This window comes from Rhinoderma darwinii (assembly GCF_050947455.1).
Source record: "Rhinoderma darwinii isolate aRhiDar2 chromosome 3 unlocalized genomic scaffold, aRhiDar2.hap1 SUPER_3_unloc_2, whole genome shotgun sequence".
Classification (NCBI taxonomy): Eukaryota; Metazoa; Chordata; class Amphibia; order Anura; family Rhinodermatidae; genus Rhinoderma; species Rhinoderma darwinii.
The window spans coordinates 1,367,334-1,393,446 of NW_027461745.1; the positions used below are offsets into that span (position 1 = coordinate 1,367,334).

The 26,113-nt window shown below is 40.1% G+C and overlaps 1 protein-coding gene across 1 annotated transcript; it reads right to left on the reverse strand.

Moving 5' to 3' along the window:
- Window positions 1-14,281: 14,281 nt before the first annotated feature.
- On the reverse strand, window positions 14,282-17,571 carry LOC142683480 (beta-1,3-galactosyltransferase 5-like). Its single transcript, XM_075847338.1, has 2 exons — window positions 16,965-17,571; window positions 14,282-14,867 (listed from the first exon to the last, which is right to left on the reverse strand). The coding sequence occupies exons 1-2, from the start codon at window positions 17,569-17,571 to the stop codon at window positions 14,422-14,424; spliced, it is 1,053 nt and encodes a 350-aa protein (XP_075703453.1). The 3' UTR covers window positions 14,282-14,421.
- Window positions 17,572-26,113: the final 8,542 nt, after the last annotated feature.

Below are 26,113 nucleotides of genomic sequence, written 5' to 3' on the forward strand. Positions count from 1 at the left end.
TGGAGGATATTCTGTCAAGATCCAGCTGGTTCAGGAGAATGGAGTGACCAGACATCTGCCGCACTCCTTCTACCTGGGCTTGGAGAGAGGCGTATGTTACTGCCCTGGTCAACCGCGACTGTGCCATAGATGTGGGGGCAGACACCTGGCATTCAACTGTTCCCGTATTAAGTGCTCACTATGTGGTCAGTTTGGGCATGTGAAGGACGATTCTACAGGACCTGTCATCTGTAACCTGTGCTTAGGACCTGGACATACATTCCGGGAGTGTCCGCATGCAGAACATAATAAAGAGGAGACCTTTAAAGAAGCCATGGAGGAAGAGCAGGAGGATGTCTCCATATGTGTAGATACAACCCCAGAACCTGGAAACCCCAACGATGATGAGAGCCAAAGTACCAGAGATCGTGCTCCAGAGACTAATGTCCCATCTGTGGATGCTGCACAAGTGTCACCAGCCACTGAAAATAGAGGTCATGCTAAAAGTAAAATATCCAGTCACTCTGTCACCAAAACATCTAAACATCTGCCCAACACCAGTAAGGAACCAGCTGATCCAGCCGCAACGACCAGTAAAAAACCAGCTGGGCCAGCCGCAGCGAACAGTAAGGAACCAGCTGATCCAGCCGCAGCGACCAGTAAAAAACCAGCTGGGCCAGCCGCAGCGACCAGTAAAAAACCAGCTGATCCAGCCGCAGCGACCAGTATCGATGAGGAGGGATTTCAGACGGTTAAAAGGAGAAGTAAAACAGATGATTCTTCTAGGAAAAAAATCACTGCTGCAAAGAAATCACCGGAGTCTCCAGTGCTGGCGATAACTGGGGGACGTTACTGTGCGCTGGGGGAAGATGACCAGGAAGAAGAAGCAGAGATGGAGCAAGTCTCCTCACACAACCCAGATGACGAACCTCAGGATGAAGACGCTGACCCCCCAATGTCCACCAAAAGATGGGGTGTAACGGGACATAGCAGTGAAAGAAGGAAAAAAAGTAGGAGAGACATGTAACCAGGATGAGGCTGAAAATCACCTCCATCAATGTGAACAGTGTGAAGAATAGGAGCAGGTGGCAGGCGATATTCCAGCGTCTGTCTGACAACAAAACCAATGTCCTCTTTATACAAGAGACTTATCTACAGAGTAATGTCCCTGCTGTGTCCCTGCAGTCACCACATCTAGTGGGACAGTGAAACTCTTTGCTCCTGTATGGAGACTTCTACCCCGAACTCCGTTTATATCATAGAGGTTCACTATATGTCATAAATGTGGTGACCGTGTACCCTCTGTGGTGTGCGCGATGCTGCCCGGTCACCAATAAAGAAGAACTCTCCTGTAATACTGTCTAGAATAATATCATGGAAAATAGTTGAAACAATCTATACTGGAGCAATATTCATATATTATGGTTTGTTTAATGATTGTGATGTTATTAAGAGACATACGTTTATTTTCTTTATCTGTTATGAGTGTATTGCAAAGGTATTGTAATATTTTATTGCAAGTTTTCAAATAAAAACAGATAATTATAGTAGTTATATTCTTGTATATAGGAGCAGTATTATAGTAGTTATATTCTTGTATATAGGAGCAGTATTATAGTAGTTATATTCTTGTATATAGGGGGCAGTATTATAGTAGTTATATTCTTGTATATAGGGGGCAGTATTATAGTAGTTATATTCTTGTATATAGGGGGCAGTATTATAGTAGTTATATTCTTGTATATAGGGGGCGGTATTATAGTAGTTATATTCTTGTATATAGGTGCAGTATTATAGTAGTTATATTCTTGTATATAGGAGCAATATTATAGTAGGTATATTCTTGTATATAGGAGCAGTATTATAGTAGTTATATTCTTGTATATAGGAGCAGTATTATAGTACTTATATTCTTGTATATAGGGAGCAGTGTTATAGTAGTTATATTCTTGTATATAGGAGCAGTGTTATAGTAGTTATATTCTTGTATATAGGGGCAGTATTATAGTAGTTATATTCTTGTATATAGGGGCAGTATTATAGTAGTTATATTCTTGTATATAGGGGCAGTATTATAGTAGTTATATTCTTGTATATAGCGGCAGTATTATAGTAGTTATATTCTTGTATATAGGGGGCAGTATTATAGTAGTTATATTCTTGTATATAGGAGGCAGTATTATAGTAGTTATATTCTTGTATATAGGAGCAGTATTATAGTAGTTATATTCTTCTATATAGGGGCAGTATTATAGTAGTTATATTCTTGTATATAGGAGCAGTATTATAGTAGGTATATTCTTGTATATAGGAGCAGTATTATAGTAGTTATATTCTTGTATATAGGGGGCAGTATTATAGTAGTTATATTCTTGTATATAGGGGCATTATTATATTAGTTATATTCTTGTATATAGGGGGCAGTATTATAGTAGTTATATTCTTGTATATAGAGCCAGTATTATAGTAGTTATATTCTTGTATATAGAGGCAGTATTATAGTAGTTATATTCTTGTATATAGGGGGCAGTATTATAGTAGTTATATTCTTGTATATAGGGGGCAGTATTATAGTAGTTATATTCTTGTATATAGGGGGCAGTATTATAGTAGTTATATTCTTGTATATAGAGCCAGTATTATAGTAGTTATATTCTTGTATATAGGAGCAGTATTATAGTAGTTATATTCTTGTATATAGAGCCAGTATTATAGTAGTTATATTCTTGTATATAGGAGCAGTATTATAGTAGTTATATTCTTGTATATAGGGGCAGTATTATAGTAGTTATATTCTTGTATATAGGAGGCAGTATTATAGTAGTTATATTCTTGTATATAGGAGCAGTGTTATAGTAGTTATATTCTTGTATATAGGGGGCAGTATTATAGTAGTTATATTCTTGTATATAGGGGGTAGTATTATAGTAGTTATATTCTTGTCCATAGGAGAGGATAGACGTGTGCTTGTGAGCTCCCTGTTAGGACTATGCATGGCTTCTGACCCAGGTGGAGGGGAGGGGTCCTGGGCTGATGATCCTGGGAAAGCCCAGAGTCTGGAGTTTGGCCTGCAGCATGGAGATGGTGGAGGTGATGATCTGGAAATGGTGGCTGGTGAGTCAACTGAATCTCATGATGTTGGTGAATTGTGCACAAAAATGACAAAGAAAAATATCTTTAAAATGGAAATGCAAGTTCGCAAATTGAGAACTGAAATTAACCAAGAGACTGATCCAAATGCAAAGCTGATGAAATGTGAGTGTCTGGATGTTTGCACACGTGAGCTGGTTATATTGAAGGATAGATTGCAGAAAGAATCATGCACAGTACCCAAAACAAAGAACTGGGCAATTGAGAACAAAAGGGAGACCAGAGCCCAAACTGTGAAGAGAAAAAATATAATTGCAAAAAAAGACACTGACTATAAGACTGTGTATAATATTGTGGAGCAGGGAAATCCTGGAAGATATGAGTGTGCAGTGGCTGGAGGATCACATCTCTCATCATGTGTGGGGTCTGTGCAATCAGCCAACACAAATGCTGCTAAAGCTACAGAGAAATGTGTGCCAGCTGACGAGGGGTTAACTGCAGTAGACTCTATATGCAGTACTGATGAAGTGAATGCGAGTGGCACTCCTGGGAGTGAGCAAGAAAGTGCCGCATATACTGACATTGTAAGTGAGACCTCGCTCAGCGCGGTGATTGACAGTCTGATATCTGATGAACCAGCGGCACAGGTTGAGGCGGACATTGCAGACCCTGTTCTGGAGGTTCAGCCGCCCGCAGTGTCAGTGAATGGAGTGCAGGTTACACAGCGATCAGGAGCAGACACAGGAGGATCTGCAGTACAATCAGCTGAGAAGAGGTCCAGTCCTGACCCACCTGCTGACAGACCTCAGTACAGGAGACTGTTCTCCAGCGTCACAAGACTGACTAACCCCACACCTCAGAGGAGGAACGCGGTCAGAATGAGGTACTCAGGACCAGAGGAAAACCTCCCCTCCAGACTCCACATTGGGAAAGTTTTGTTGAAGGAGTTTATGAAGTTTAAAGCTTCTGAGGTGTTCGCTCTGATCCATGTTCCCTCCAGCAGGAATTATAACATCAGTTTCAAGCTGCAATATAGTCTAGACTTGTTCTGGAGTATTTATAATGATACAAAGGAGCATGCGATGTGGGAGCATCTACATGTCATCCAGCTGACTAAACCCCAGGTAGTCACCGCCACCGTCCTGTTCCAGTCTGAGGTGGTGGCTCTGGCAGATTTGCAGCACTGGTTGAGCAGATATTGTGATGTGAAGAGACTGCCAACAAAGATCTATGATGAGGAGGAGATCTGGAATGGAGGATATTCTGTCAAGATCCAGCTGGTTCAGGAGAATGGAGTGACCAGACATCTGCCGCACTCCTTCTACCTGGGCTTGGAGAGAGGCGTATGTTACTGCCCTGGTCAACCGCGACTGTGCCATAGATGTGGGGGCAGACACCTGGCATTCAACTGTTCCCGTATTAAGTGCTCACTATGTGGTCAGTTTGGGCATGTGAAGGACGATTCTACAGGACCTGTCATCTGTAACCTGTGCTTAGGACCTGGACATACATTCCGGGAGTGTCCGCATGCAGAACATAATAAAGAGGAGACCTTTAAAGAAGCCATGGAGGAAGAGCAGGAGGATGTCTCCATATGTGTAGATACAACCCCAGAACCTGGAAACCCCAACGATGATGAGAGCCAAAGTACCAGAGATCGTGCTCCAGAGACTAATGTCCCATCTGTGGATGCTGCACAAGTGTCACCAGCCACTGAAAATAGAGGTCATGCTAAAAGTAAAATATCCAGTCACTCTGTCACCAAAACATCTAAACATCTGCCCAACACCAGTAAGGAACCAGCTGATCCAGCCGCAACGACCAGTAAAAAACCAGCTGGGCCAGCCGCAGCGAACAGTAAGGAACCAGCTGATCCAGCCGCAGCGACCAGTAAAAAACCAGCTGGGCCAGCCGCAGCGACCAGTAAAAAAACAGCTGATCCAGCCGCAGCGACCAGTATCGATGAGGAGGGATTTCAGACGGTTAAAAGGAGAAGTAAAACAGATGATTCTTCTAGGAAAAAAATCACTGCTGCAAAGAAATCACCGGAGTCTCCAGTGCTGGCGATAACTGGGGGACGTTACTGTGCGCTGGGGGAAGATGACCAGGAAGAAGAAGCAGAGATGGAGCAAGTCTCCTCACACAACCCAGATGACGAACCTCAGGATGAAGACGCTGACCCCCCAATGTCCACCAAAAGATGGGGTGTAACGGGACATAGCAGTGAAAGAAGGAAAAAAAGTAGGAGAGACATGTAACCAGGATGAGGCTGAAAATCACCTCCATCAATGTGAACAGTGTGAAGAATAGGAGCAGGTGGCAGGCGATATTCCAGCGTCTGTCTGACAACAAAACCAATGTCCTCTTTATACAAGAGACTTATCTACAGAGTAATGTCCCTGCTGTGTCCCTGCAGTCACCACATCTAGTGGGACAGTGAAACTCTTTGCTCCTGTATGGAGACTTCTACCCCGAACTCCGTTTATATCATAGAGGTTCACTATATGTCATAAATGTGGTGACCGTGTACCCTCTGTGGTGTGCGCGATGCTGCCCGGTCACCAATAAAGAAGAACTCTCCTGTAATACTGTCTAGAATAATATCATGGAAAATAGTTGAAACAATCTATACTGGAGCAATATTCATATATTATGGTTTGTTTAATGATTGTGATGTTATTAAGAGACATACGTTTATTTTCTTTATCTGTTATGAGTGTATTGCAAAGGTATTGTAATATTTTATTGCAAGTTTTCAAATAAAAACAGATAATTATAGTAGTTATATTCTTGTATATAGGAGCAGTATTATAGTAGTTATATTCTTGTATATAGGAGCAGTATTATAGTAGTTATATTCTTGTATATAGGGGGCAGTATTATAGTAGTTATATTCTTGTATATAGGGGGCAGTATTATAGTAGTTATATTCTTGTATATAGGGGGCAGTATTATAGTAGTTATATTCTTGTATATAGGGGGCGGTATTATAGTAGTTATATTCTTGTATATAGGTGCAGTATTATAGTAGTTATATTCTTGTATATAGGAGCAATATTATAGTAGGTATATTCTTGTATATAGGAGCAGTATTATAGTAGTTATATTCTTGTATATAGGAGCAGTATTATAGTACTTATATTCTTGTATATAGGGAGCAGTGTTATAGTAGTTATATTCTTGTATATAGGAGCAGTATTATAGTAGTTATATTCTTGTATATAGGAGCAGTGTTATAGTAGTTATATTCTTGTATATAGGGGCAGTATTATAGTAGTTATATTCTTGTATATAGGGGCAGTATTATAGTAGTTATATTCTTGTATATAGGGGCAGTATTATAGTAGTTATATTCTTGTATATAGCGGCAGTATTATAGTAGTTATATTCTTGTATATAGGGGGCAGTATTATAGTAGTTATATTCTTGTATATAGGAGGCAGTATTATAGTAGTTATATTCTTGTATATAGGAGCAGTATTATAGTAGTTATATTCTTCTATATAGGGGCAGTATTATAGTAGTTATATTCTTGTATATAGGAGCAGTATTATAGTAGGTATATTCTTGTATATAGGAGCAGTATTATAGTAGTTATATTCTTGTATATAGGGGGCAGTATTATAGTAGTTATATTCTTGTATATAGGGGCATTATTATATTAGTTATATTCTTGTATATAGGGGGCAGTATTATAGTAGTTATATTCTTGTATATAGAGCCAGTATTATAGTAGTTATATTCTTGTATATAGAGGCAGTATTATAGTAGTTATATTCTTGTATATAGGGGGCAGTATTATAGTAGTTATATTCTTGTATATAGGGGGCAGTATTATAGTAGTTATATTCTTGTATATAGGGGGCAGTATTATAGTAGTTATATTCTTGTATATAGAGCCAGTATTATAGTAGTTATATTCTTGTATATAGGAGCAGTATTATAGTAGTTATATTCTTGTATATAGAGCCAGTATTATAGTAGTTATATTCTTGTATATAGGAGCAGTATTATAGTAGTTATATTCTTGTATATAGGGGCAGTATTATAGTAGTTATATTCTTGTATATAGGAGGCAGTATTATAGTAGTTATATTCTTGTATATAGGAGCAGTGTTATAGTAGTTATATTCTTGTATATAGGGGGCAGTATTATAGTAGTTATATTCTTGTATATAGGGGGTAGTATTATAGTAGTTATATTCTTGTCCATAGGAGAGGATAGACGTGTGCTTGTGAGCTCCCTGTTAGGACTATGCATGGCTTCTGACCCAGGTGGAGGGGAGGGGTCCTGGGCTGATGATCCTGGGAAAGCCCAGAGTCTGGAGTTTGGCCTGCAGCATGGAGATGGTGGAGGTGATGATCTGGAAATGGTGGCTGGTGAGTCAACTGAATCTCATGATGTTGGTGAATTGTGCACAAAAATGACAAAGAAAAATATCTTTAAAATGGAAATGCAAGTTCGCAAATTGAGAACTGAAATTAACCAAGAGACTGATCCAAATGCAAAGCTGATGAAATGTGAGTGTCTGGATGTTTGCACACGTGAGCTGGTTATATTGAAGGATAGATTGCAGAAAGAATCATGCACAGTACCCAAAACAAAGAACTGGGCAATTGAGAACAAAAGGGAGACCAGAGCCCAAACTGTGAAGAGAAAAAATATAATTGCAAAAAAAGACACTGACTATAAGGCCTCATTTACACGAGCGTGTGCGTTTTGCGCACGCAAAAAACGCTGCGTTTTGCGTGCGCAAAAGGCAATTGACAGCTCCGTGTGTCATCCGTGTATGATGCGTGGCTGCGTGATTTTCGCGCAGCCGCCATCATAGAGATGAGGTAGTCGACGGCCGTCACTGTCCAAGGTGCTGAAAGAGCTAACTGATCGGCAGTAACTCTTTCAGCACCCTCGACAGTGAATGCCGATCACAATCTACACCAACCTGTGAATAAAAAAAGACGTTCACACTTACCATGAACTGCCTGCTTCCTCCAGTCCGGTCTCCCGGCCGTTGCCTTGGTGACGCGTCCCTCTCTTGTCATCCGGCCCCACCTCCCAGGATGACGCGGCAGGCCATGAGACCGCTGCAGCCTGTGATTGGCTGCAGCCTGTGCTTGGCCTGTGATTGGCTGCAGCTGTCACTTGGCCTGAATTGTCATCCCGGGAGGTCGGACTGGAGGAAGAAGCCGGGAGTTATCGGTAAGTCAGAACTTCTTTTTTTTTTTACACGTATATGTATATTGTGATCGAAAGTCACTGTCCATGGTGCTGAAACAGTTTAAGTCTTTCAGCACCGTGGGCAGTGACTGTCTCCTGACGTCGCGTACCCGAACATTTTTTGCCGGGTTCGGTTAAAACGAGTTCGGCCGAACCCGGTGAAGTTCGGTGCGCTCATCTCTAATTTGACACTCCGTTTGGATGTTTGTAACCAGAAAAGCACGTGGTGCTTTTCTGTTTACATTCATCCTTTTGACAGCTCTTGCGTGATTTTCGCGCATGCAACGCAGGACCGTCAGTGTGGCATGCGTTGTTTTCACGCACCCATTGAAGTCAATGGGTGCGTGTTGCGTGAAAAACGCAAGAATATAGAACATGTCGTGAGTTTTACGCAACGCACTCACGCTGCGCAAAATTCACGCATCGTCTAAACAGCCCCATAGACTATTATAGGTGCGTACGACACGCGTGAAAAGCACGCGCGTCGCACGCGCGTATAATACGCTCGTGTAAATGAGGCCTAAGACTGTGTATAATATTGTGGAGCAGGGAAATCCTGGAAGATATGAGTGTGCAGTGGCTGGAGGATCACATCTCTCATCATGTGTGGGGTCTGTGCAATCAGCCAACACAAATGCTGCTAAAGCTACAGAGAAATGTGTGCCAGCTGACGAGGGGTTAACTGCAGTAGACTCTATATGCAGTACTGATGAAGTGAATGCGAATGGCACTCCTGGGAGTGAGCAAGAAAGTGCCGCATATACTGACATTGTAAGTGAGACCTCGCTCAGCGCGGTGATTGACAGTCTGATATCTGATGAACCAGCGGCACAGGTTGAGGCGGACATTGCAGACCCTGTTCTGGAGGTTCAGCCGCCCGCAGTGTCAGTGAATGGAGTGCAGGTTACACAGCGATCAGGAGCAGACACAGGAGGATCTGCAGTACAATCAGCTGAGAAGAGGTCCAGTCCTGACCCACCTGCTGACAGACCTCAGTACAGGAGACTGTTCTCCAGCGTCACAAGACTGACTAACCCCACACCTCAGAGGAGGAACGCGGTCAGAATGAGGTACTCAGGACCAGAGGAAAACCTCCCCTCCAGACTCCACATTGGGAAAGTTTTGTTGAAGGAGTTTATGAAGTTTAAAGCTTCTGAGGTGTTCGCTCTGATCCATGTTCCCTCCAGCAGGAATTATGACATCAGTTTCAAGCTGCAATATAGTCTAGACTTGTTCTGGAGTATTTATAATGATACAAAGGAGCATGCGATGTGGGAGCATCTACATGTCATCCAGCTGACTAAACCCCAGGTAGTCACTGCCACCGTCCTGTTCCAGTCTGAGGTGGTGGCTCTGGCAGATTTGCAGCACTGGTTGAGCAGATATTGTGATGTGAAGAGACTGCCAACAAAGATCTATAATGAGGAGGAGATCTGGAATGGAGGATATTCTGTCAAGATCCAGCTGGTTCAGGAGAATGGAGTGACCAGACATCTGCCGCACTCCTTCTACCTGGGCTTGGAGAGAGGCGTATGTTACTGCCCTGGTCAACCGCGACTGTGCCATAGATGTGGGGGCAGACACCTGGCATTCAACTGTTCCCGTATTAAGTGCTCACTATGTGGTCAGTTTGGGCATGTGAAGGACGATTCTACAGGACCTGTCATCTGTAACCTGTGCTTAGGACCTGGACATACATTCCGGGAGTGTCCGCATGCAGAACATAATAAAGAGGAGACCTTTAAAGAAGCCATGGAGGAAGAGCAGGAGGATGTCTCCATATGTGTAGATACAACCCCAGAACCTGGAAACCCCAACGATGATGAGAGCCAAAGTACCAGAGATCGTGCTCCAGGGACTAATGTCCCATCTGTGGATGCTGCACAAGTGTCACCAGCCACTGAAAATAGAGGTCATGCTAAAAGTAAAATATCCAGTCACTCTGTCACCAAAACATCTAAACATCTGCCCAACACCAGTAAGGAACCAGCTGATCCAGCCGCAACGACCAGTAAAAAACCAGCTGGGCCAGCCGCAGCGAACAGTAAGGAACCAGCTGATCCAGCCGCAGCGACCAGTAAAAAACCAGCTGGGCCAGCCGCAGCGACCAGTAAAAAACCAGCTGATCCAGCCGCAGCGACCAGTATCGATGAGGAGGGATTTCAGACGGTTAAAAGGAGAAGTAAAACAGATGATTCTTCTAGGAAAAAAATCACTGCTGCAAAGAAATCACCGGAGTCTCCAGTGCTGGCGATAACGGGGGGACGTTACTGTGCGCTGGGGGAAGATGACCAGGAAGAAGAAGCAGAGATGGAGCAAGTCTCCTCACACAACCCAGATGACGAACCTCAGGATGAAGACGCTGACCCCCCAATGTCCACCAAAAGATGGGGTGTAACGGGACATAGCAGTGAAAGAAGGAAAAAAAGTAGGAAAGACATGTAACCAGGATGAGGCTGAAAATCACCTCCATCAATGTGAACAGTGTGAAGAATAGGAGCAGGCGGCAGGCGATATTCCAGCGTCTGTCTGACAACAAAACCAATGTCCTCTTTATACAAGAGACTTATCTACAGAGTAATGTCCCTGCTGTGTCCCTGCAGTCACCACATCTAGTGGGACAGTGAAACTCTTTGCTCCTGTATGGAGACTTCTACCCCGAACTCCGTTTATATCATAGAGGTTCACTATATGTCATAAATGTGGTGACCGTGTACCCTCTGTGGTGTGCGCGATGCTGCCCGGTCACCAATAAAGAAGAACTCTCCTGTAATACTGTCTAGAATAATATCATGAAAAATAGTTCAAACAATCTATACTCGCGCAATATTCATATATTATGGTTTGTTTAATGATTGTGATGTTATTAAGAGACATATGTTTATTTTCTTTATCTGTTATGAGTGTATTGCAAAGGTATTGTAATATTTTGTTGCAAGTTTTCAAATAAAAAAAGATAATTATAGTAGTTATATTCTTGTATATAGGAGCAGTATTATAGTAGTTATATTCTTGTATATAGGAGCAGTATTATAGTAGTTATATTCTTGTATATAGGAGCAGTATTATAGTAGTTATATTCTTGTATATAGGAGCAGTATTATAGTAGTTATATTCTTGTATATAGGGGTAGTATTATAGTAGTTATATTCTTGTATATAGGGGCTGTATTATAGTAGTTATATTCTTGTATATAGGAGGCAGTATTATAGTAGTTATAGTCTTGTATATAGGGGGCTGTATTATAGTAGTTATATTCTTGTATATAGGAGCAGTATTATAGTAGTTATATTCTTGTATATAGGAGCAGTATTATAGTAGTTATATTCTTGCATATAGGGGGCAGTATTATAGTAGTTATATTCTTGTATATAGGGGGCAGTATTATAGTAGTTATATTCTTGTATATAGGGGGCGGTATTATAGTAGTTATATTCTTGTATATAGGGGCTGTATTATAGTAGTTATATTCTTGTATATAGGAGCAGTATTATAATAGTTATATTCTTGTATATAGGGGAAGTATTATAGTACTTATATTCCTGTATATAGGAGCAGTATTATAGTAGTTATATTCTTGTATATAGGGTGCAGTGTTATAGTAGTTATATTCTTGTATATAGGGAGCAGTATTATAGTAGTTATATTCTTGTATATAAGGAGCAGTATTATAGTAGTTATATTCTGTATATAGGAGGCAGTATTATAGTAGTTATATTCTTGTATATAGGGGGCAGTATTATGGTAGTTATATTCTTGTATATAGGGAGCAGTGTTATAGTAGTTATATTCTTGTATATAGGGAGCAGTATTATAGTAGTTATATTCTTGTATATAAGGAGCAGTATTATAGTAGTTATATTCTGTATATAGGAGGCAGTATTATAGTAGTTATATTCTTGTATATAGGAGCAGTATTATAGTAGATACATTCCTCTTATTAGGCGGTAATATAGATGAATATTTATGATCAATACTTACTGTAGGTGAAGATTTACATTCTATACATGAATTCCTGTTTATAGACAGTGCAATGAGTGTTTATTAGACACATGTAGTGTGGGGAGTAACACAATCTTACACAGAACTTCTTTGTATACAGGGTGCGGTTACATGACTGGACAGACAATACTTTTTCTTATCTCCTGGTGTTAGTTCACGAGATTGTTTCAATGTTTATTCTCCACGAAATCTTCAGTCATTTGTGTTTTCTTATTCGGGTGAATATATTTATCTTGGCTTTTAATGGTGTCTGTCAGCTTTAGCACAAGGATCATGGATTTATATTGGCAGCTTTCGGTGTTACGGGAGGATAATACAATATAGTATATGTAAACTCTTCTAATTATTTATGTGCCAGGGGTATGAGCCAGGGAAATCCTCACTTATTACACCCATCTCTCCATACTTACAACCTGTGTTGGGTCAGATCCTGTGACATGTCCTCCGGCCACTGGACCCTTCCTGTCCTAAACCTTGTTCTGCACGATCATAAATGATGAATACATTACTGAACATCATGGGTGGAGGCGCATTATATATACACTGCTGGTATTCACGTGTTACATGGGAGATGTTTCTCGCCCATCTCCTTCCATGTAATGTCTTTAAACTTTCTTCATGGACATGTATAGTACGCAGGACATTCTGGACCCAGAAGCAGCTGTGTAGAGCTGGAGAAGTTAGATAATGACTATTTGGGTAGAACCCTTGGTTCTTGTGTTCAGGTGTTGGGTCCATTGTCATCTGATCATCTTTTCACTTCACTTTATTCAAGTTCTTCAATTTCGATAGGATCTGCCGACAATCTAATGTCTATGTGGACCGGGTGTCTGGAAGCAACACTTCTCCCTCCATCTATTATATGCAGACTGGCCATGGGTGTCTAGCAGTAGCCCTTCTCCCTCCATCTATTCTATGTAGACTGGCCATGGGTGTGTTGAAGACACTCTTCTCTCTCCATCTATTCTATGTAGACTGTCCTTGGGTGTCTAGCAGTCGCTTTTCTCCCTCCATCTATTCTATGTAGACTGGACATGGGTTTCTTGCAGCCTCCCTTCTCCCTCAATCTATTCTATGCAGACTTGCCATGGGTGTCTAGCAGTCACCCTTCTACCTTCATCTATTCTATGTAGACTGGCCAAGGGTGTCTAGCAGCCACACTTCTCTCTCCATCTATTATATGTAGACTTGCCCTGGGTGACTAGCAGTCGCCCTTCTCCTACCATCTATTCCATATGGACTGGCAATGGGTACCTGGAAGCTACCATTCTCCCTCCATCTATTCTATGTAGACTGGCCACGGGTATCTATCAGTCGCCCTTCTCCCTCCATCTATTCTATGTAGACTGGCCTTGGGTATCTAGCAGTCACCATTCTCTCTCCATCTAGTCTATGTAGACTGGCTTTGGGTGTCTAGCAGTTGCCCATCTCCCTCCATCTATTCTATGTAGACTGGCCATGGGTGTCTAGCAGTGACCATTCTCTCTCCATCTAGTCTATGTAGACTGGCTTTGGGTGTCTAGCAGTTGCCCATCTCCCTCCATCTATTCTATGTAGACTGGCCTTGGGTGTCTAGCAGTCACCCTTCTCCCTCCATCTATTCTATGTAGACTGGCCATGGGTATCTAGCAGAGGCCCTTCTCCCTCCATCTATTCTATGTAGACTGGCCGTGGGTGTCTAGCAGCCACACTTCTCCCAGCTGTCCTTCTCCCTTGATCTATTTTATGTGGATTGACCATTGGTGTCTAGCTGCATTAATCTATTCAATATGGACTGTCCATTGGTGCCTGGAAAACCAACCTTCCCCCTCCATCTACTTAATGTGGACTGGCCATGGTTGTCTGGTGGCCGCCCTTCGCCCTCCAGCTGTTTAAAAAACATGTATACTTGGGGAAGCTGATCGTCGAATTCTGGACTTCCCCCACCATTTTTTGCATCAATCACTAACTGCAAAGTCAAAGATTTACAAGATGTCTTCACATAACACATACGGAGTTACCACCACCAAGGATTACATCACATGTGTCAGGTCTAAGCGCATCGTACAGTTAAACATAACACCCCGGAATCTAGGACACCGGCTCATTGGACCATGTCAATAGGAAGAGTCCTCTTTCTTCAGAAGGCCGGTTTAAATCATCTGACACTTTGAAGTCTGCACTTTGCTCCATCTTTCTACTAATTGCTCCTCACTCACACCATGGACAACCAGAGCTCTGTAATAAAGACAAGGCTCAAACTCTAATCCGAAAACGCGAAATCGGTCATCGTGTCTAAATGATAAATTGGCTGCCAAGGCTAAGAATCCAAAATAGACATCATCCAATGGGAAAACAGGTATCTTCTGGGACACAGCATACAGCAACTTGGCTGAGGGTCCACTGAACAAAAACCCTCCACCTGATAGGAACTTGGGGTAGATGTTTCCTGGGAAAATAAATTTTGACACTCGATATTTGTCAGAGCGCATGACGAATGAGTGAGTCTGTAAACATCCATGTAGAACTTGAGGGTTGGAGGCGAATGTCTTTATGTAGTGAACCAAGGCGTTCGGACTGACAAACTCATCATCATCACCTGTAATTATACCAGAAATATATATAAAAACACAGCAGATTTTCTGCCACTCAAGGCCATATTCACACGTGCAAGATTTGCTATAGGAATATTTTTTAAAGACTGCGCACCAGTGAGGCTCACCCGTGGCTTTTCCCCGCCGGTGAGGCTCACCCGTGGCTTTTCCCCGCCGGTGAGGCTCACCCGTGGCTTTTCCCCGCCGGTGAGGCTCACCCGTGGCTTTTCCACCAGTGATGCTCATCCGTGGCTTTTCCGTGCACAATTCCACATTGTTGTTTTTTTGCTGCATGTGAATGGTGTATTCTGTACCCCATTCACATGCAAATCCTGAACATGTCCACAAAGCCTAACAGTCAGTCATAGAGGTCTGAATTGCGTCCCTGCCATAGTGAACTGATAACAGGGCTTAAAGGAACAGTGTCACGAAAAAAAAAATTTTTCGATCAATTTGATTTTAGTGTTTTATTAAAACATTTTTGATTTATTTGTGTGTTTGTGTTTTACTTTTTTTTATTTTTTTTAACTTTTTCTTCCCTATGGGGGCTGCCATTTTTTTTCCATCTCTGTATGTGTCGATTAACGACACATAAAGACATGGAATACGGCACATACAACCCCATAGTGAATGCGAATGGGGCCTGTTCCATCCACTATGCTGTACGCCGTCTGTGTGGGAACGGCGCATGCGCCGCTCCCACACAGTCCAAGTTGAACTGTGCGACGTCCGGCGCCATTTTCTTGTGGACCGGAAGTTGCGGCCGGGCAGTAAGATTACTACTTCCGGTCGCGGCTTCCGGACTTGTGCACTTGGAGCGGCGGTAGCAGACGGAGCGGACGGACCGGAGGGAGCGGCGGCGGCAGGAGCAGGTAAGTGATTTCTATGTATGTTCGTGTTTCAGTGTGTTTACTACTGTATGTAAACCTACTACACTGTGTGTTAGCTCAAAAAATGGCGACACACAGTGTAGGAGGTTAGACCGTTCAAACCCCTCCTTTCTCCTGGCACTAGCCAGGATAAAGGAGGGGGGGATTCTGAGAGCTCACTAGAGCGAGTGAGTTTTCTCAAATTTTGCAGCATAAAGCAATGTGGTTGCTTTACCACATGCAATGCTGCCATTTTGGGAATTGCTCCATCTAGTGACCAGCGCTGGGAAATATTATAAATTAGAATCTAATTTATAATATTTCCTGACTCGTGAAAAAAAAATAAAAAAATGTGAACAATGTTTAATCATTTATACACTAACTGTTTAACTAAAGAAAAAAAAAATATTTTCTAGCGACACATTCCCTTTAATACAATAATACCTGACACACTTATCCGATCCAAACTTCCATGATGCTTTGCTTCACTACGTCTTCCTGTGCTAGACATTGACTATGAGATCGCTCACAGACTATCCATGAGGAAGGGGATAGTCCACCTTGAGCTGGCGCTTCAGCTCTACTTGCCTCTACGGAACATATTTTCTCAAACCACAGGGGAAAGGTCATAAGATAACGGGGTGTCTGCTTTACAAAACCTATTATCACATTCCCTGTTAGAAAAGTCTGTGTAAAGAGAAAGGACAACGCTCATGTATTAGCCAGGGAGGAAAATAGCTACAAAGAGCACCTCTCCCTCTGGAGGACACAGTAATACTTCATTTCCCCTGTGGAGGCACTGCAGGAAAACTAAACACTTATTGCCAGGTTCCCCCACAGATTATGGCTGATCACTGGTGGTCCGAACATCTGGAAGACCTGTGATAACCCTACAGTGCTCCAATCACGGTTTGGTCTGAATGTTGATGGTTTCCATCACCTCTAATTTAATAAACCCTTTGATGGTGTAGAGAAGCAAGTCGTACAGATAAGGCCGGCTTCACAGTTGTCATACAGACGCATTTTAGCTTCCATACTGTAGCCCTAACACCCAGACCCCCCTATGGTCCTATAGAACTGATATTAGAACAATATAGAACCCTATGTAGAGATACATTTTCTTCAGTAGATGGTGAGTGTCTGGAATTTAGACCATAAATGAACACTAAAATGTTACAAACTTGTGAACACGACCTTAAACTTGGTTTGATAACCCCCAGACGTGCCACCAACCTTTGAATATGAAAGCAACTTGGGGTAATTGGTGGAATATCCATTCTAAAAAGCATCTTTCTTTGAGAGATAAGTTGTAATGTTCCTCAGTAAAGTCCCACTGTAGAACATCTCCAAATTCCTGGCTCTCTGTCTTCGCAATCTCCATTTGTCCAGATACGTCTGTTTGACCCAACAGAAATATTGGCCTCAACGTGTAACCATCAAGCTGCTGTTCTTGTGCCCAAGTTCTTCTGAGAGCCTCCCTCCTGGATCCTGATCCGGGGTGAGATTTAATGGCCAAAACGATCAGGGAATTTGAGGTCTCCTCATGTCTCTTAGGGTGGAGAATCAGCGAGCATTGATAATTCTGTAGATGAGGGAGCTCTTCTTGGAATGTGGAGAGGTTCAGGTGGTAGACATGGACGCCGTCATTCAGGGTCACCGATGCCCTTGATAGAGGTAAGACGTAGGAAGTAGGACCAGGGTGGACCCTTTGCTCCTTAGGTGATAAGTAACTGAATAGTTGTCTTCTATTGGTCTCACCATTCAATAGATATATTCCAGCAAGGATCATCAAGGGGAGAATCAGGAGGCCAAAAGAAAAAAAAAGAAGCTTCCACCTCATGGTCACCTGTGAAGACACAAAAACATCTCCTCAACTCACGAGTCGCTAGATAATCAGAGCCAATTCCTCATATCTAAACGTGCCACTGTGACAACTTCAAGGATATTTCCACCAAAAACCTAAAAGAACGTTCTTGGATGGAGTTGGGTCTCTCAGTGAGAAGTGAATTATTGGTCAAAGAACCAGGACTTGTAGACGGAGACGACGAGACAGCACGATAGGACAGTCACGGGCTCACACTATTGATTGGTGGGACATCTGAACACCCGAAGACTGTGAGGAAAGAAACATGGAAGGTGATGTTCATCACAGAGATGTATGGTGTGCCCCTTTGTTCTGCCTAGGAGGTTGGACCACCCCCCCCCCCCCCAATGGCCTATCTTAAGGAAAACTTCCCAAAAAAAAAAACCTTTGCAGGCCCCTATAAAGGTCGAGACTATGTTCCTCCACCATTCCTAAAACATTATGTAGGTTTTTTTTTTTTTACAAGGAAATGTCACCATAATAGTCCCACGGTTGGTGCCCTATTGCCCTGTGCCCTATTAATCACCCTGTAACCCTTTGTTGTCTTTGTCTGGCTGTCATGTTTTACATCGCTCCTACTTTTCTCACTAAGGATAAATAAACACTGAGGTTATCACCAGTCCTTGGAATTTACAGTCCAACCTCCCGGGAAAGGAAGTGTCCAAAGGTGAATCGAAAAGATTTGTTCAAATATTATTCACTCTGCCGCTGCTGTATTACGCTGCCGCTATTACGCTGCGTGTGAACCCGACCTCCGACCTTCACAGACATACCCCCCCCCCCCCACAATGATGGGAGTCGCTCCCGCTGCTTGCTGCGTCTCGTGTTACGTTTCTTAGACTTTGTTTTTTCCTTTTTTTTTCTTTTTTCTCGCAGGTGTGAAGATTATTCTCCATCCACAAGCACAAAACTCTACTACAGACTGGGTGACGCCGATCCTCTACTGACCCCTACTGACAGCAGTATGAAATTACACATCTACACCCGCTCCGCAACTACAACCATAATATCTACAATGTACAGGGACTCCACCCTCCATCTAAGTGTTAGATCGCTGATCTCAGGTCACGTCACAGGGGTGAATTACACTACTGAGATTATTAATTTACCACCTAAATCTCCCCCCACCTCCTCTAGATGACAGGATTATGCTAAATTACTCACGTAGGTTTCCAACACCCCAATAATTGATACCCCAGTATGCTAACCCCCCCCCCCCCTGTACTTATCTGGGCAATAGGGGGCGACGTCTCTGTATTCCCTTAACACCAGTTACAATAACACAGGTTATCTAAATGGAACATAAAATACAGGTAACGTTCTTCACCTTCGGCAGATTAAGTTCTAGACTACGAGGAAGAGATTTATTAATATTTCACATTTAAAACACAATAGTGCGGCGCAATGCAAAAAATAATTGTCAGATTAAAAGATGAAAAAATATACATACAGTTATAAAAGAAACAGAACAAAACCTGACTGATGTACAGCAGGGATATCCTGGATGTGGGGACAGCTGAAAATATGGGCAGTCACTCCCACCGAGATATGGATCCCCAACGACTGACACTGACCCTCACTTCTCCTAGCATTTTAAACCCAATTTTTCCCTCTAGTACACTGGCTGGTGATGTCACTGAGAGACTGGTGATGAAACTGAGAGGCTGTTGACATCACTGGGAGGCTGGTGATGTCACTGAGAGGCCGGTGATGTCACTGAGAGGCTGGTGATGTCACTGAGGGGCTGGAGATGTCACTGAGAGTGACTGTAAAGAGAGTCCACCCTCTCTCTAAGTGTTATATACATTATAGAGAGGTATTATTACATTATAGAAGGGTAACATTACATTATAGAGGAGGTGATATTACATTATAGAGGAGGAGATTATAGAGGAGGTGATATTACATTATAGAGGGGTGATATTACATTATAGAGGAGGTGATATTACATTATAGAGGAGGTGATATTACATTATAGAGGAGGTGATATTACATTATAGAGGAGGTGATATTACATTATAGAGGAGGTGATATTACATTATAGAGGGGTGATATTACATTATAGAGGAGGTGATATTACATTATAGAGGGGTGATATTACATTATAGAGGAGGTGATATTACATTATAGAGGGGGTGATATTACATTATAGAGGGGGTGATATTACATTATAGAGGAGGCGATATTACATTATAGAGGAGGTGATATTACATTATAGAGGGGGTGATATTACATTATAGAGGAGGCGATATTACATTATAGAGGAGGCGATATTACATTATAGAGGAGGTGACATTACATTATAGAGGGGGTGATATTACATTATAGAGGAGGTGATATTACATTATAGAGGAGGTGATATTACATTATAGAGGAGGCGATCTTACATTATAGAGGAGGTGATATTACATTATAGAGGAGGTGATATTACATTATAGAGGAGGTGATATTACATTATAGAGGAGGTGATATTACATTATAGAGGAGGTGATATTACATTATAGAGGAGGTGATATTACATTATAGAGGAGGTGATATTACATTATAGAGGAGGTGATATTACATTATAGAGGAGGTGATATTACATTATAGAGGGGGTGATATTACATTATAGAGGGGTGATATTACATTATAGAGGGGTGATATTACATTATAGAGGAGGTGATATTACATTATAGAGGGGGTGATATTACATTATAGAGGAGGTGATATTACATTATAGAGGAGGTGATGTTACATTATAGAGGAGGTGATGTTACATTATAGAGGGGGTGATATTACATTATAGAGGGGGTGATATTACATTATAGAGGAGGTGATATTATAGAGGAGGTGATATTACATTATAGAGGAGGTGATATTACATTATAGAGGAGGTGATATTACATTATAGAGGAGGTGATATTACATTATAGAGGGGGTGATATTACATTATAGAGGAGGTGATGTTACATTATAGAGGGGTGATATTACATTATAGAGGGGGTGATATTACATTATAGAGGAGGTGATATTACATTATAGAGGAGGTGATATTACATTATAGAGGAGGTGATATTACATTATAGAGGGGGTGATATTACATTATAGAGGAGGTGATATTACATTATAGAGGAGGTGATGTTACATTATAGAGGAGGTGATATTACATTATAGAGGAGGTGATATTACATTATAGAGGGGGTGATATTACATTATAGAGGGGGTGATATTACATTATAGAGGAGGTGATATTACATTATAGAGGGGGTGATATTACATTATAGAGGGGGTGATATTACATTATAGAGGGGGTGATATTACATTATAGAGGAGGTGATATTACATTATAGAGGAGGTGATATTACATTATAGAGGGGGTGATATTACATTATAGAGGGGGTGATATTACATTATAGAGGAGGAGATATTACATTATAGAGGGGGTGATATTACATTATAGAGGGGGTGATATTACATTATAGAGGAGGTGATATTACATTATAGAGGAGGTGATATTACATTATAGAGGAGGAGATATTACATTATAGAGGAGGTGATATTACATTATAGAGGAGGTGATATTACATTATAGAGGGGGTGATATTACATTATAGAGGGGGTGATATTACATTATAGAGGAGGTGATATTATAGAGGAGGTGATATTACATTATAGAGGAGGTGATATTACATTATAGAGGAGGTGATATTACATTATAGAGGAGGTGATATTACATTATAGAGGGGGTGATATTACATTATAGAGGAGGGGATATTACATTATAGAGGAGGTGATATTACATTATAGAGGAGGTGATATTACATTATAGAGGGGGTGATATTACATTATAGAGGAGCGATATTACATTATAGAGGAGGTGATATTACATTATAGAGGAGGTGATATTACATTATAGAGGAGGTGATATTACATTATAGAGGGGGTGATATTACATTATAGAGGGGGTGATATTACATTATAGAGGAGGTGATATTACATTATAGAGGAGGAGATATTACATTATAGAGGAGGTGATATTACATTATAGAGGAGGTGATATTACATTATAGAGGGGGTGATATTACATTATAGAGGGGGTGATATTACATTATAGAGGAGGTGATATTATAGAGGAGGTGATATTACATTATAGAGGAGGTGATATTACATTATAGAGGAGGAGATATTACATTATAGAGGAGGTGATATTACATTATAGAGGAGGTGATATTACATTATAGAGGGGGTGATATTACATTATAGAGGAGGGGATATTACATTATAGAGGAGGTGATATTACATTATAGAGGAGGTGATATTACATTATAGAGGGGGTGATATTACATTATAGAGGAGCGATATTACATTATAGAGGAGGTGATATTACATTATAGAGGAGGTGATATTACATTATAGAGGAGGTGATATTACATTATAGAGGGGGTGATATTACATTATAGAGGGGGTGATATTACATTATAGAGGGGGTGATATTACATTATAGAGGAGGTGATATTACATTATAGAGGGGGTGATATTACATTATAGAGGGGGTGATATTACATTATAGAGGGGGTGATATTACATTATAGAGGAGGTGATATTACATTATAGAGGAGGTGATATTACATTATAGAGGGGGTGATATTACATTATAGAGGGGGTGATATTACATTATAGAGGAGGTGATATTACATTATAGAGGGGGTGATATTACATTATAGAGGAGGTGATATTACATTATAGAGGGGGTGATATTACATTATAGAGGAGGTGATATTACATTATAGAGGAGGTGATATTACATTATAGAGGAGGTGATATTACATTATAGAGGAGGTGATATTACATTATAGAGGAGGTGATTATAGAGGAGGTGATATTACATTATAGAGGAGGTGATTATAGAGGAGGTGATATTACATTATAGAGGAGGTGATTATAGAGGAGGTGATATTACATTATAGAGGAGGTGATATTACATTATAGAGGAGGTGATGTTACATTAAAGAGGAGGTGATATTACATTATAGAGGAGGTGATATTACATTATAGAGGGGGTGATATTACATTATAGAGGAGGTGATATTACATTATAGAGGAGGTGATATTACATTATAGAGGGGGTGATATTACATTATAGAGGAGGTGATATTACATTATAGAGGAGGAGATTATAGAGGAGGTGATATTACATTATAGAGGGGTGATATTACATTATAGAGGAGGTGATATTACATTATAGAGGAGGTGATATTACATTATAGAGGAGGTGATATTACATTATAGAGGGGGTGATATTACATTATAGAGGAGGGGATATTACATTATAGAGGAGGTGATATTACATTATAGAGGAGGCGATATTACATTATAGAGGAGGCGATATTACATTATAGTGGAGGCGATATTACATTATAGAGGAGGTGATGTTACATTATAGAGGAGGTGATGTTACATTATAGAGGAGGTGATATTACATTATAGAGGAGGTGATATTACATTATAGAGGGGGTGATATTACATTATAGAGGAGGTGATATTACATTATAGAGGAGGTGATATTACATTATAGAGGAGGTGATATTACATTATAGAGGGGGTGATATTACATTATAGAGGAGGTGATATTACATTATAGAGGGGGTGATATTACATTATAGAGGAGGTGATATTACATTATAGAGGAGGTGATTATAGAGGAGGTGATATTACATTATAGAGGAGGTGATTATAGAGGAGGTGATATTACATTATAGAGGAGGTGATATTACATTATAGAGGAGGTGATGTTACATTATAGAGGAGGTGATGTTACATTATAGAGGAGGTGATATTACATTATAGAGGAGGTGATATTACATTATAGAGGAGGTGATATTACATTATAGAGGAGGTGATATTACATTATAGAGGAGGTGATATTACATTATAGAGGAGGTGATATTACATTATAGAGAAGGTAATATTATATTATAGAGGAGGTGATATTACATTATAGAGGAGGTGATATTACATTATAGAGGAGGTGATATTACATTATAGAGGGGGTGATATTACATTATAGAGGAGGTGATATTACATTATAGAGGAGGTGATATTACATTATAGAGGAGGTGATAATAGAGGAGGTGATATTACATTATAGAGGAGGTGATATTACATTATAGAGGAGGTGATGTTACATTATAGAGGAGGTGATGTTACATTATAGAGGAGGTGATATTACATTATAGAGGAGGTGATATTACATTATAGAGGGGGTGATATTACATTATAGAGGAGGTGATATTACATTATAGAGGAGGTGATATTACATTATAGAGGGGGTGATATTACATTATAGAGGAGGTGATATTACATTATAGAGGAGGAGATTATAGAGGAGGTGATATTACATTATAGAGGGGTGATATTACATTATAGAGGAGGTGATATTACATTATAGAGGAGGTGATATTACATTATAGAGGAGGTGATATTACATTATAGAGGGGGTGATATTACATTATAGAGGAGGGGATATTACATTATAGAGGAGGTGATATTACATTATAGAGGAGGCGATATTACATTATAGAGGAGGCGATATTACATTATAGTGGAGGCGATATTACATTATAGAGGAGGTGATGTTACATTATAGAGGAGGTGATGTTACATTATAGAGGAGGTGATATTACATTATAGAGGAGGTGATATTACATTATAGAGGGGGTGATATTACATTATAGAGGAGGTGATATTACATTATAGAGGAGGTGATATTACATTATAGAGGAGGTGATATTACATTATAGAGGGGGTGATATTACATTATAGAGGAGGTGATATTACATTATAGAGGGGGTGATATTACATTATAGAGGAGGTGATATTACATTATAGAGGAGGTGATTATAGAGGAGGTGATATTACATTATAGAGGAGGTGATTATAGAGGAGGTGATATTACATTATAGAGGAGGTGATATTACATTATAGAGGAGGTGATGTTACATTATAGAGGAGGTGATGTTACATTATAGAGGAGGTGATATTACATTATAGAGGAGGTGATATTACATTATAGAGGAGGTGATATTACATTATAGAGGAGGTGATATTACATTATAGAGGAGGTGATATTACATTATAGAGGAGGTGATATTACATTATAGAGAAGGTAATATTATATTATAGAGGAGGTGATATTACATTATAGAGGAGGTGATATTACATTATAGAGGAGGTGATATTACATTATAGAGGGGGTGATATTACATTATAGAGGAGGTGATATTACATTATAGAGGAGGTGATATTACATTATAGAGGAGGTGATAATAGAGGAGGTGATATTACATTATAGAGGAGGTGATATTACATTATAGAGGAGGTGATGTTACATTATAGAGGAGGTGATGTTACATTATAGAGGAGGTGATATTACATTATAGAGGAGGTGATATTACATTATAGAGGGGGTGATATTACATTATAGAGGAGGTGATATTACATTATAGAGGAGGTGATATTACATTATAGAGGAGGTGATATTACATTATAGAGGAGGTGATATTACATTATAGAGGGGGTGATATTACATTATAGAGGGGGTGATATTACATTATAGAGGAGGCGATATTACATTATAGAGGAGGTGATATTACATTATAGAGGTGATATTACATTATAGAGGAGTGATATTACATTATAGAGGGGGTGATATTACATTATAGAGAAGGTAATATTATATTATAGAGGAGGTGATATTACATTATAGAGGAGGTGATATTACATTATAGAGGAGGTGATATTACATTATAGAGGAGGTGATATTATAGAGGAGGTGATATTACATTATAGAGGAGGTGATATTACATTATAGAGGAGGTGATATTACATTATAGAGGAGGTGATATTACATTATAGAGGAGGTGATATTACATTATAGAGGAGGTGATATTACATTATAGAGGAGGTGATATTACATTATAGAGGGGTGATATTACATTATAGAGGGGGTGATATTACATTATAGAGGAGGTGATATTACATTATAGTGGAGGTGATATTACATTATAGAGGAGGTGATATTACATTATAGAGGAGGTGATATTACATTATAGAGGAGGTGATATTACATTATAGAGGGGGTGATATTACATTATAGAGGGGGTGATATTACATTATAGAGGAGGTGATATTACATTATAGAGGAGGTGATATTACATTATAGAGGAGGTGATATTACATTATAGAGGAGGTGATATTACATTATAGAGGAGGTGATATTATAGAGGAGGTGACATTACATTATAGAGGAGGTGATATTACATTATAGAGGGGGTGATATTACATTATAGAGGAGGTGATATTACATTATAGAGGAGGTGATATTACATTATAGAGGAGGTGATATTACATTATAGAGGAGGTGATATTACATTATAGAGGAGGAGATATTACATTATAGAGGAGGTGATATTACATTATAGAGGAGGTGATATTACATTATAGAGGGGGTGATATTACATTATAGAGGGGGTGATAT

Coding starts and splice junctions, on each gene's coding strand:
- LOC142683480 (XM_075847338.1), bottom strand. CDS start 17,571: ATGAGGTGGAAGCTTCTTTTTTTTTCTTTTGGCCTCCTGATTCTCCCC. Junction 14,868..16,964: donor AGTTGCTTTCATATTCAAAG/GTTGGTGGCACG, acceptor GTATAATTACAG/GTGATGATGATGAGTTTGTC.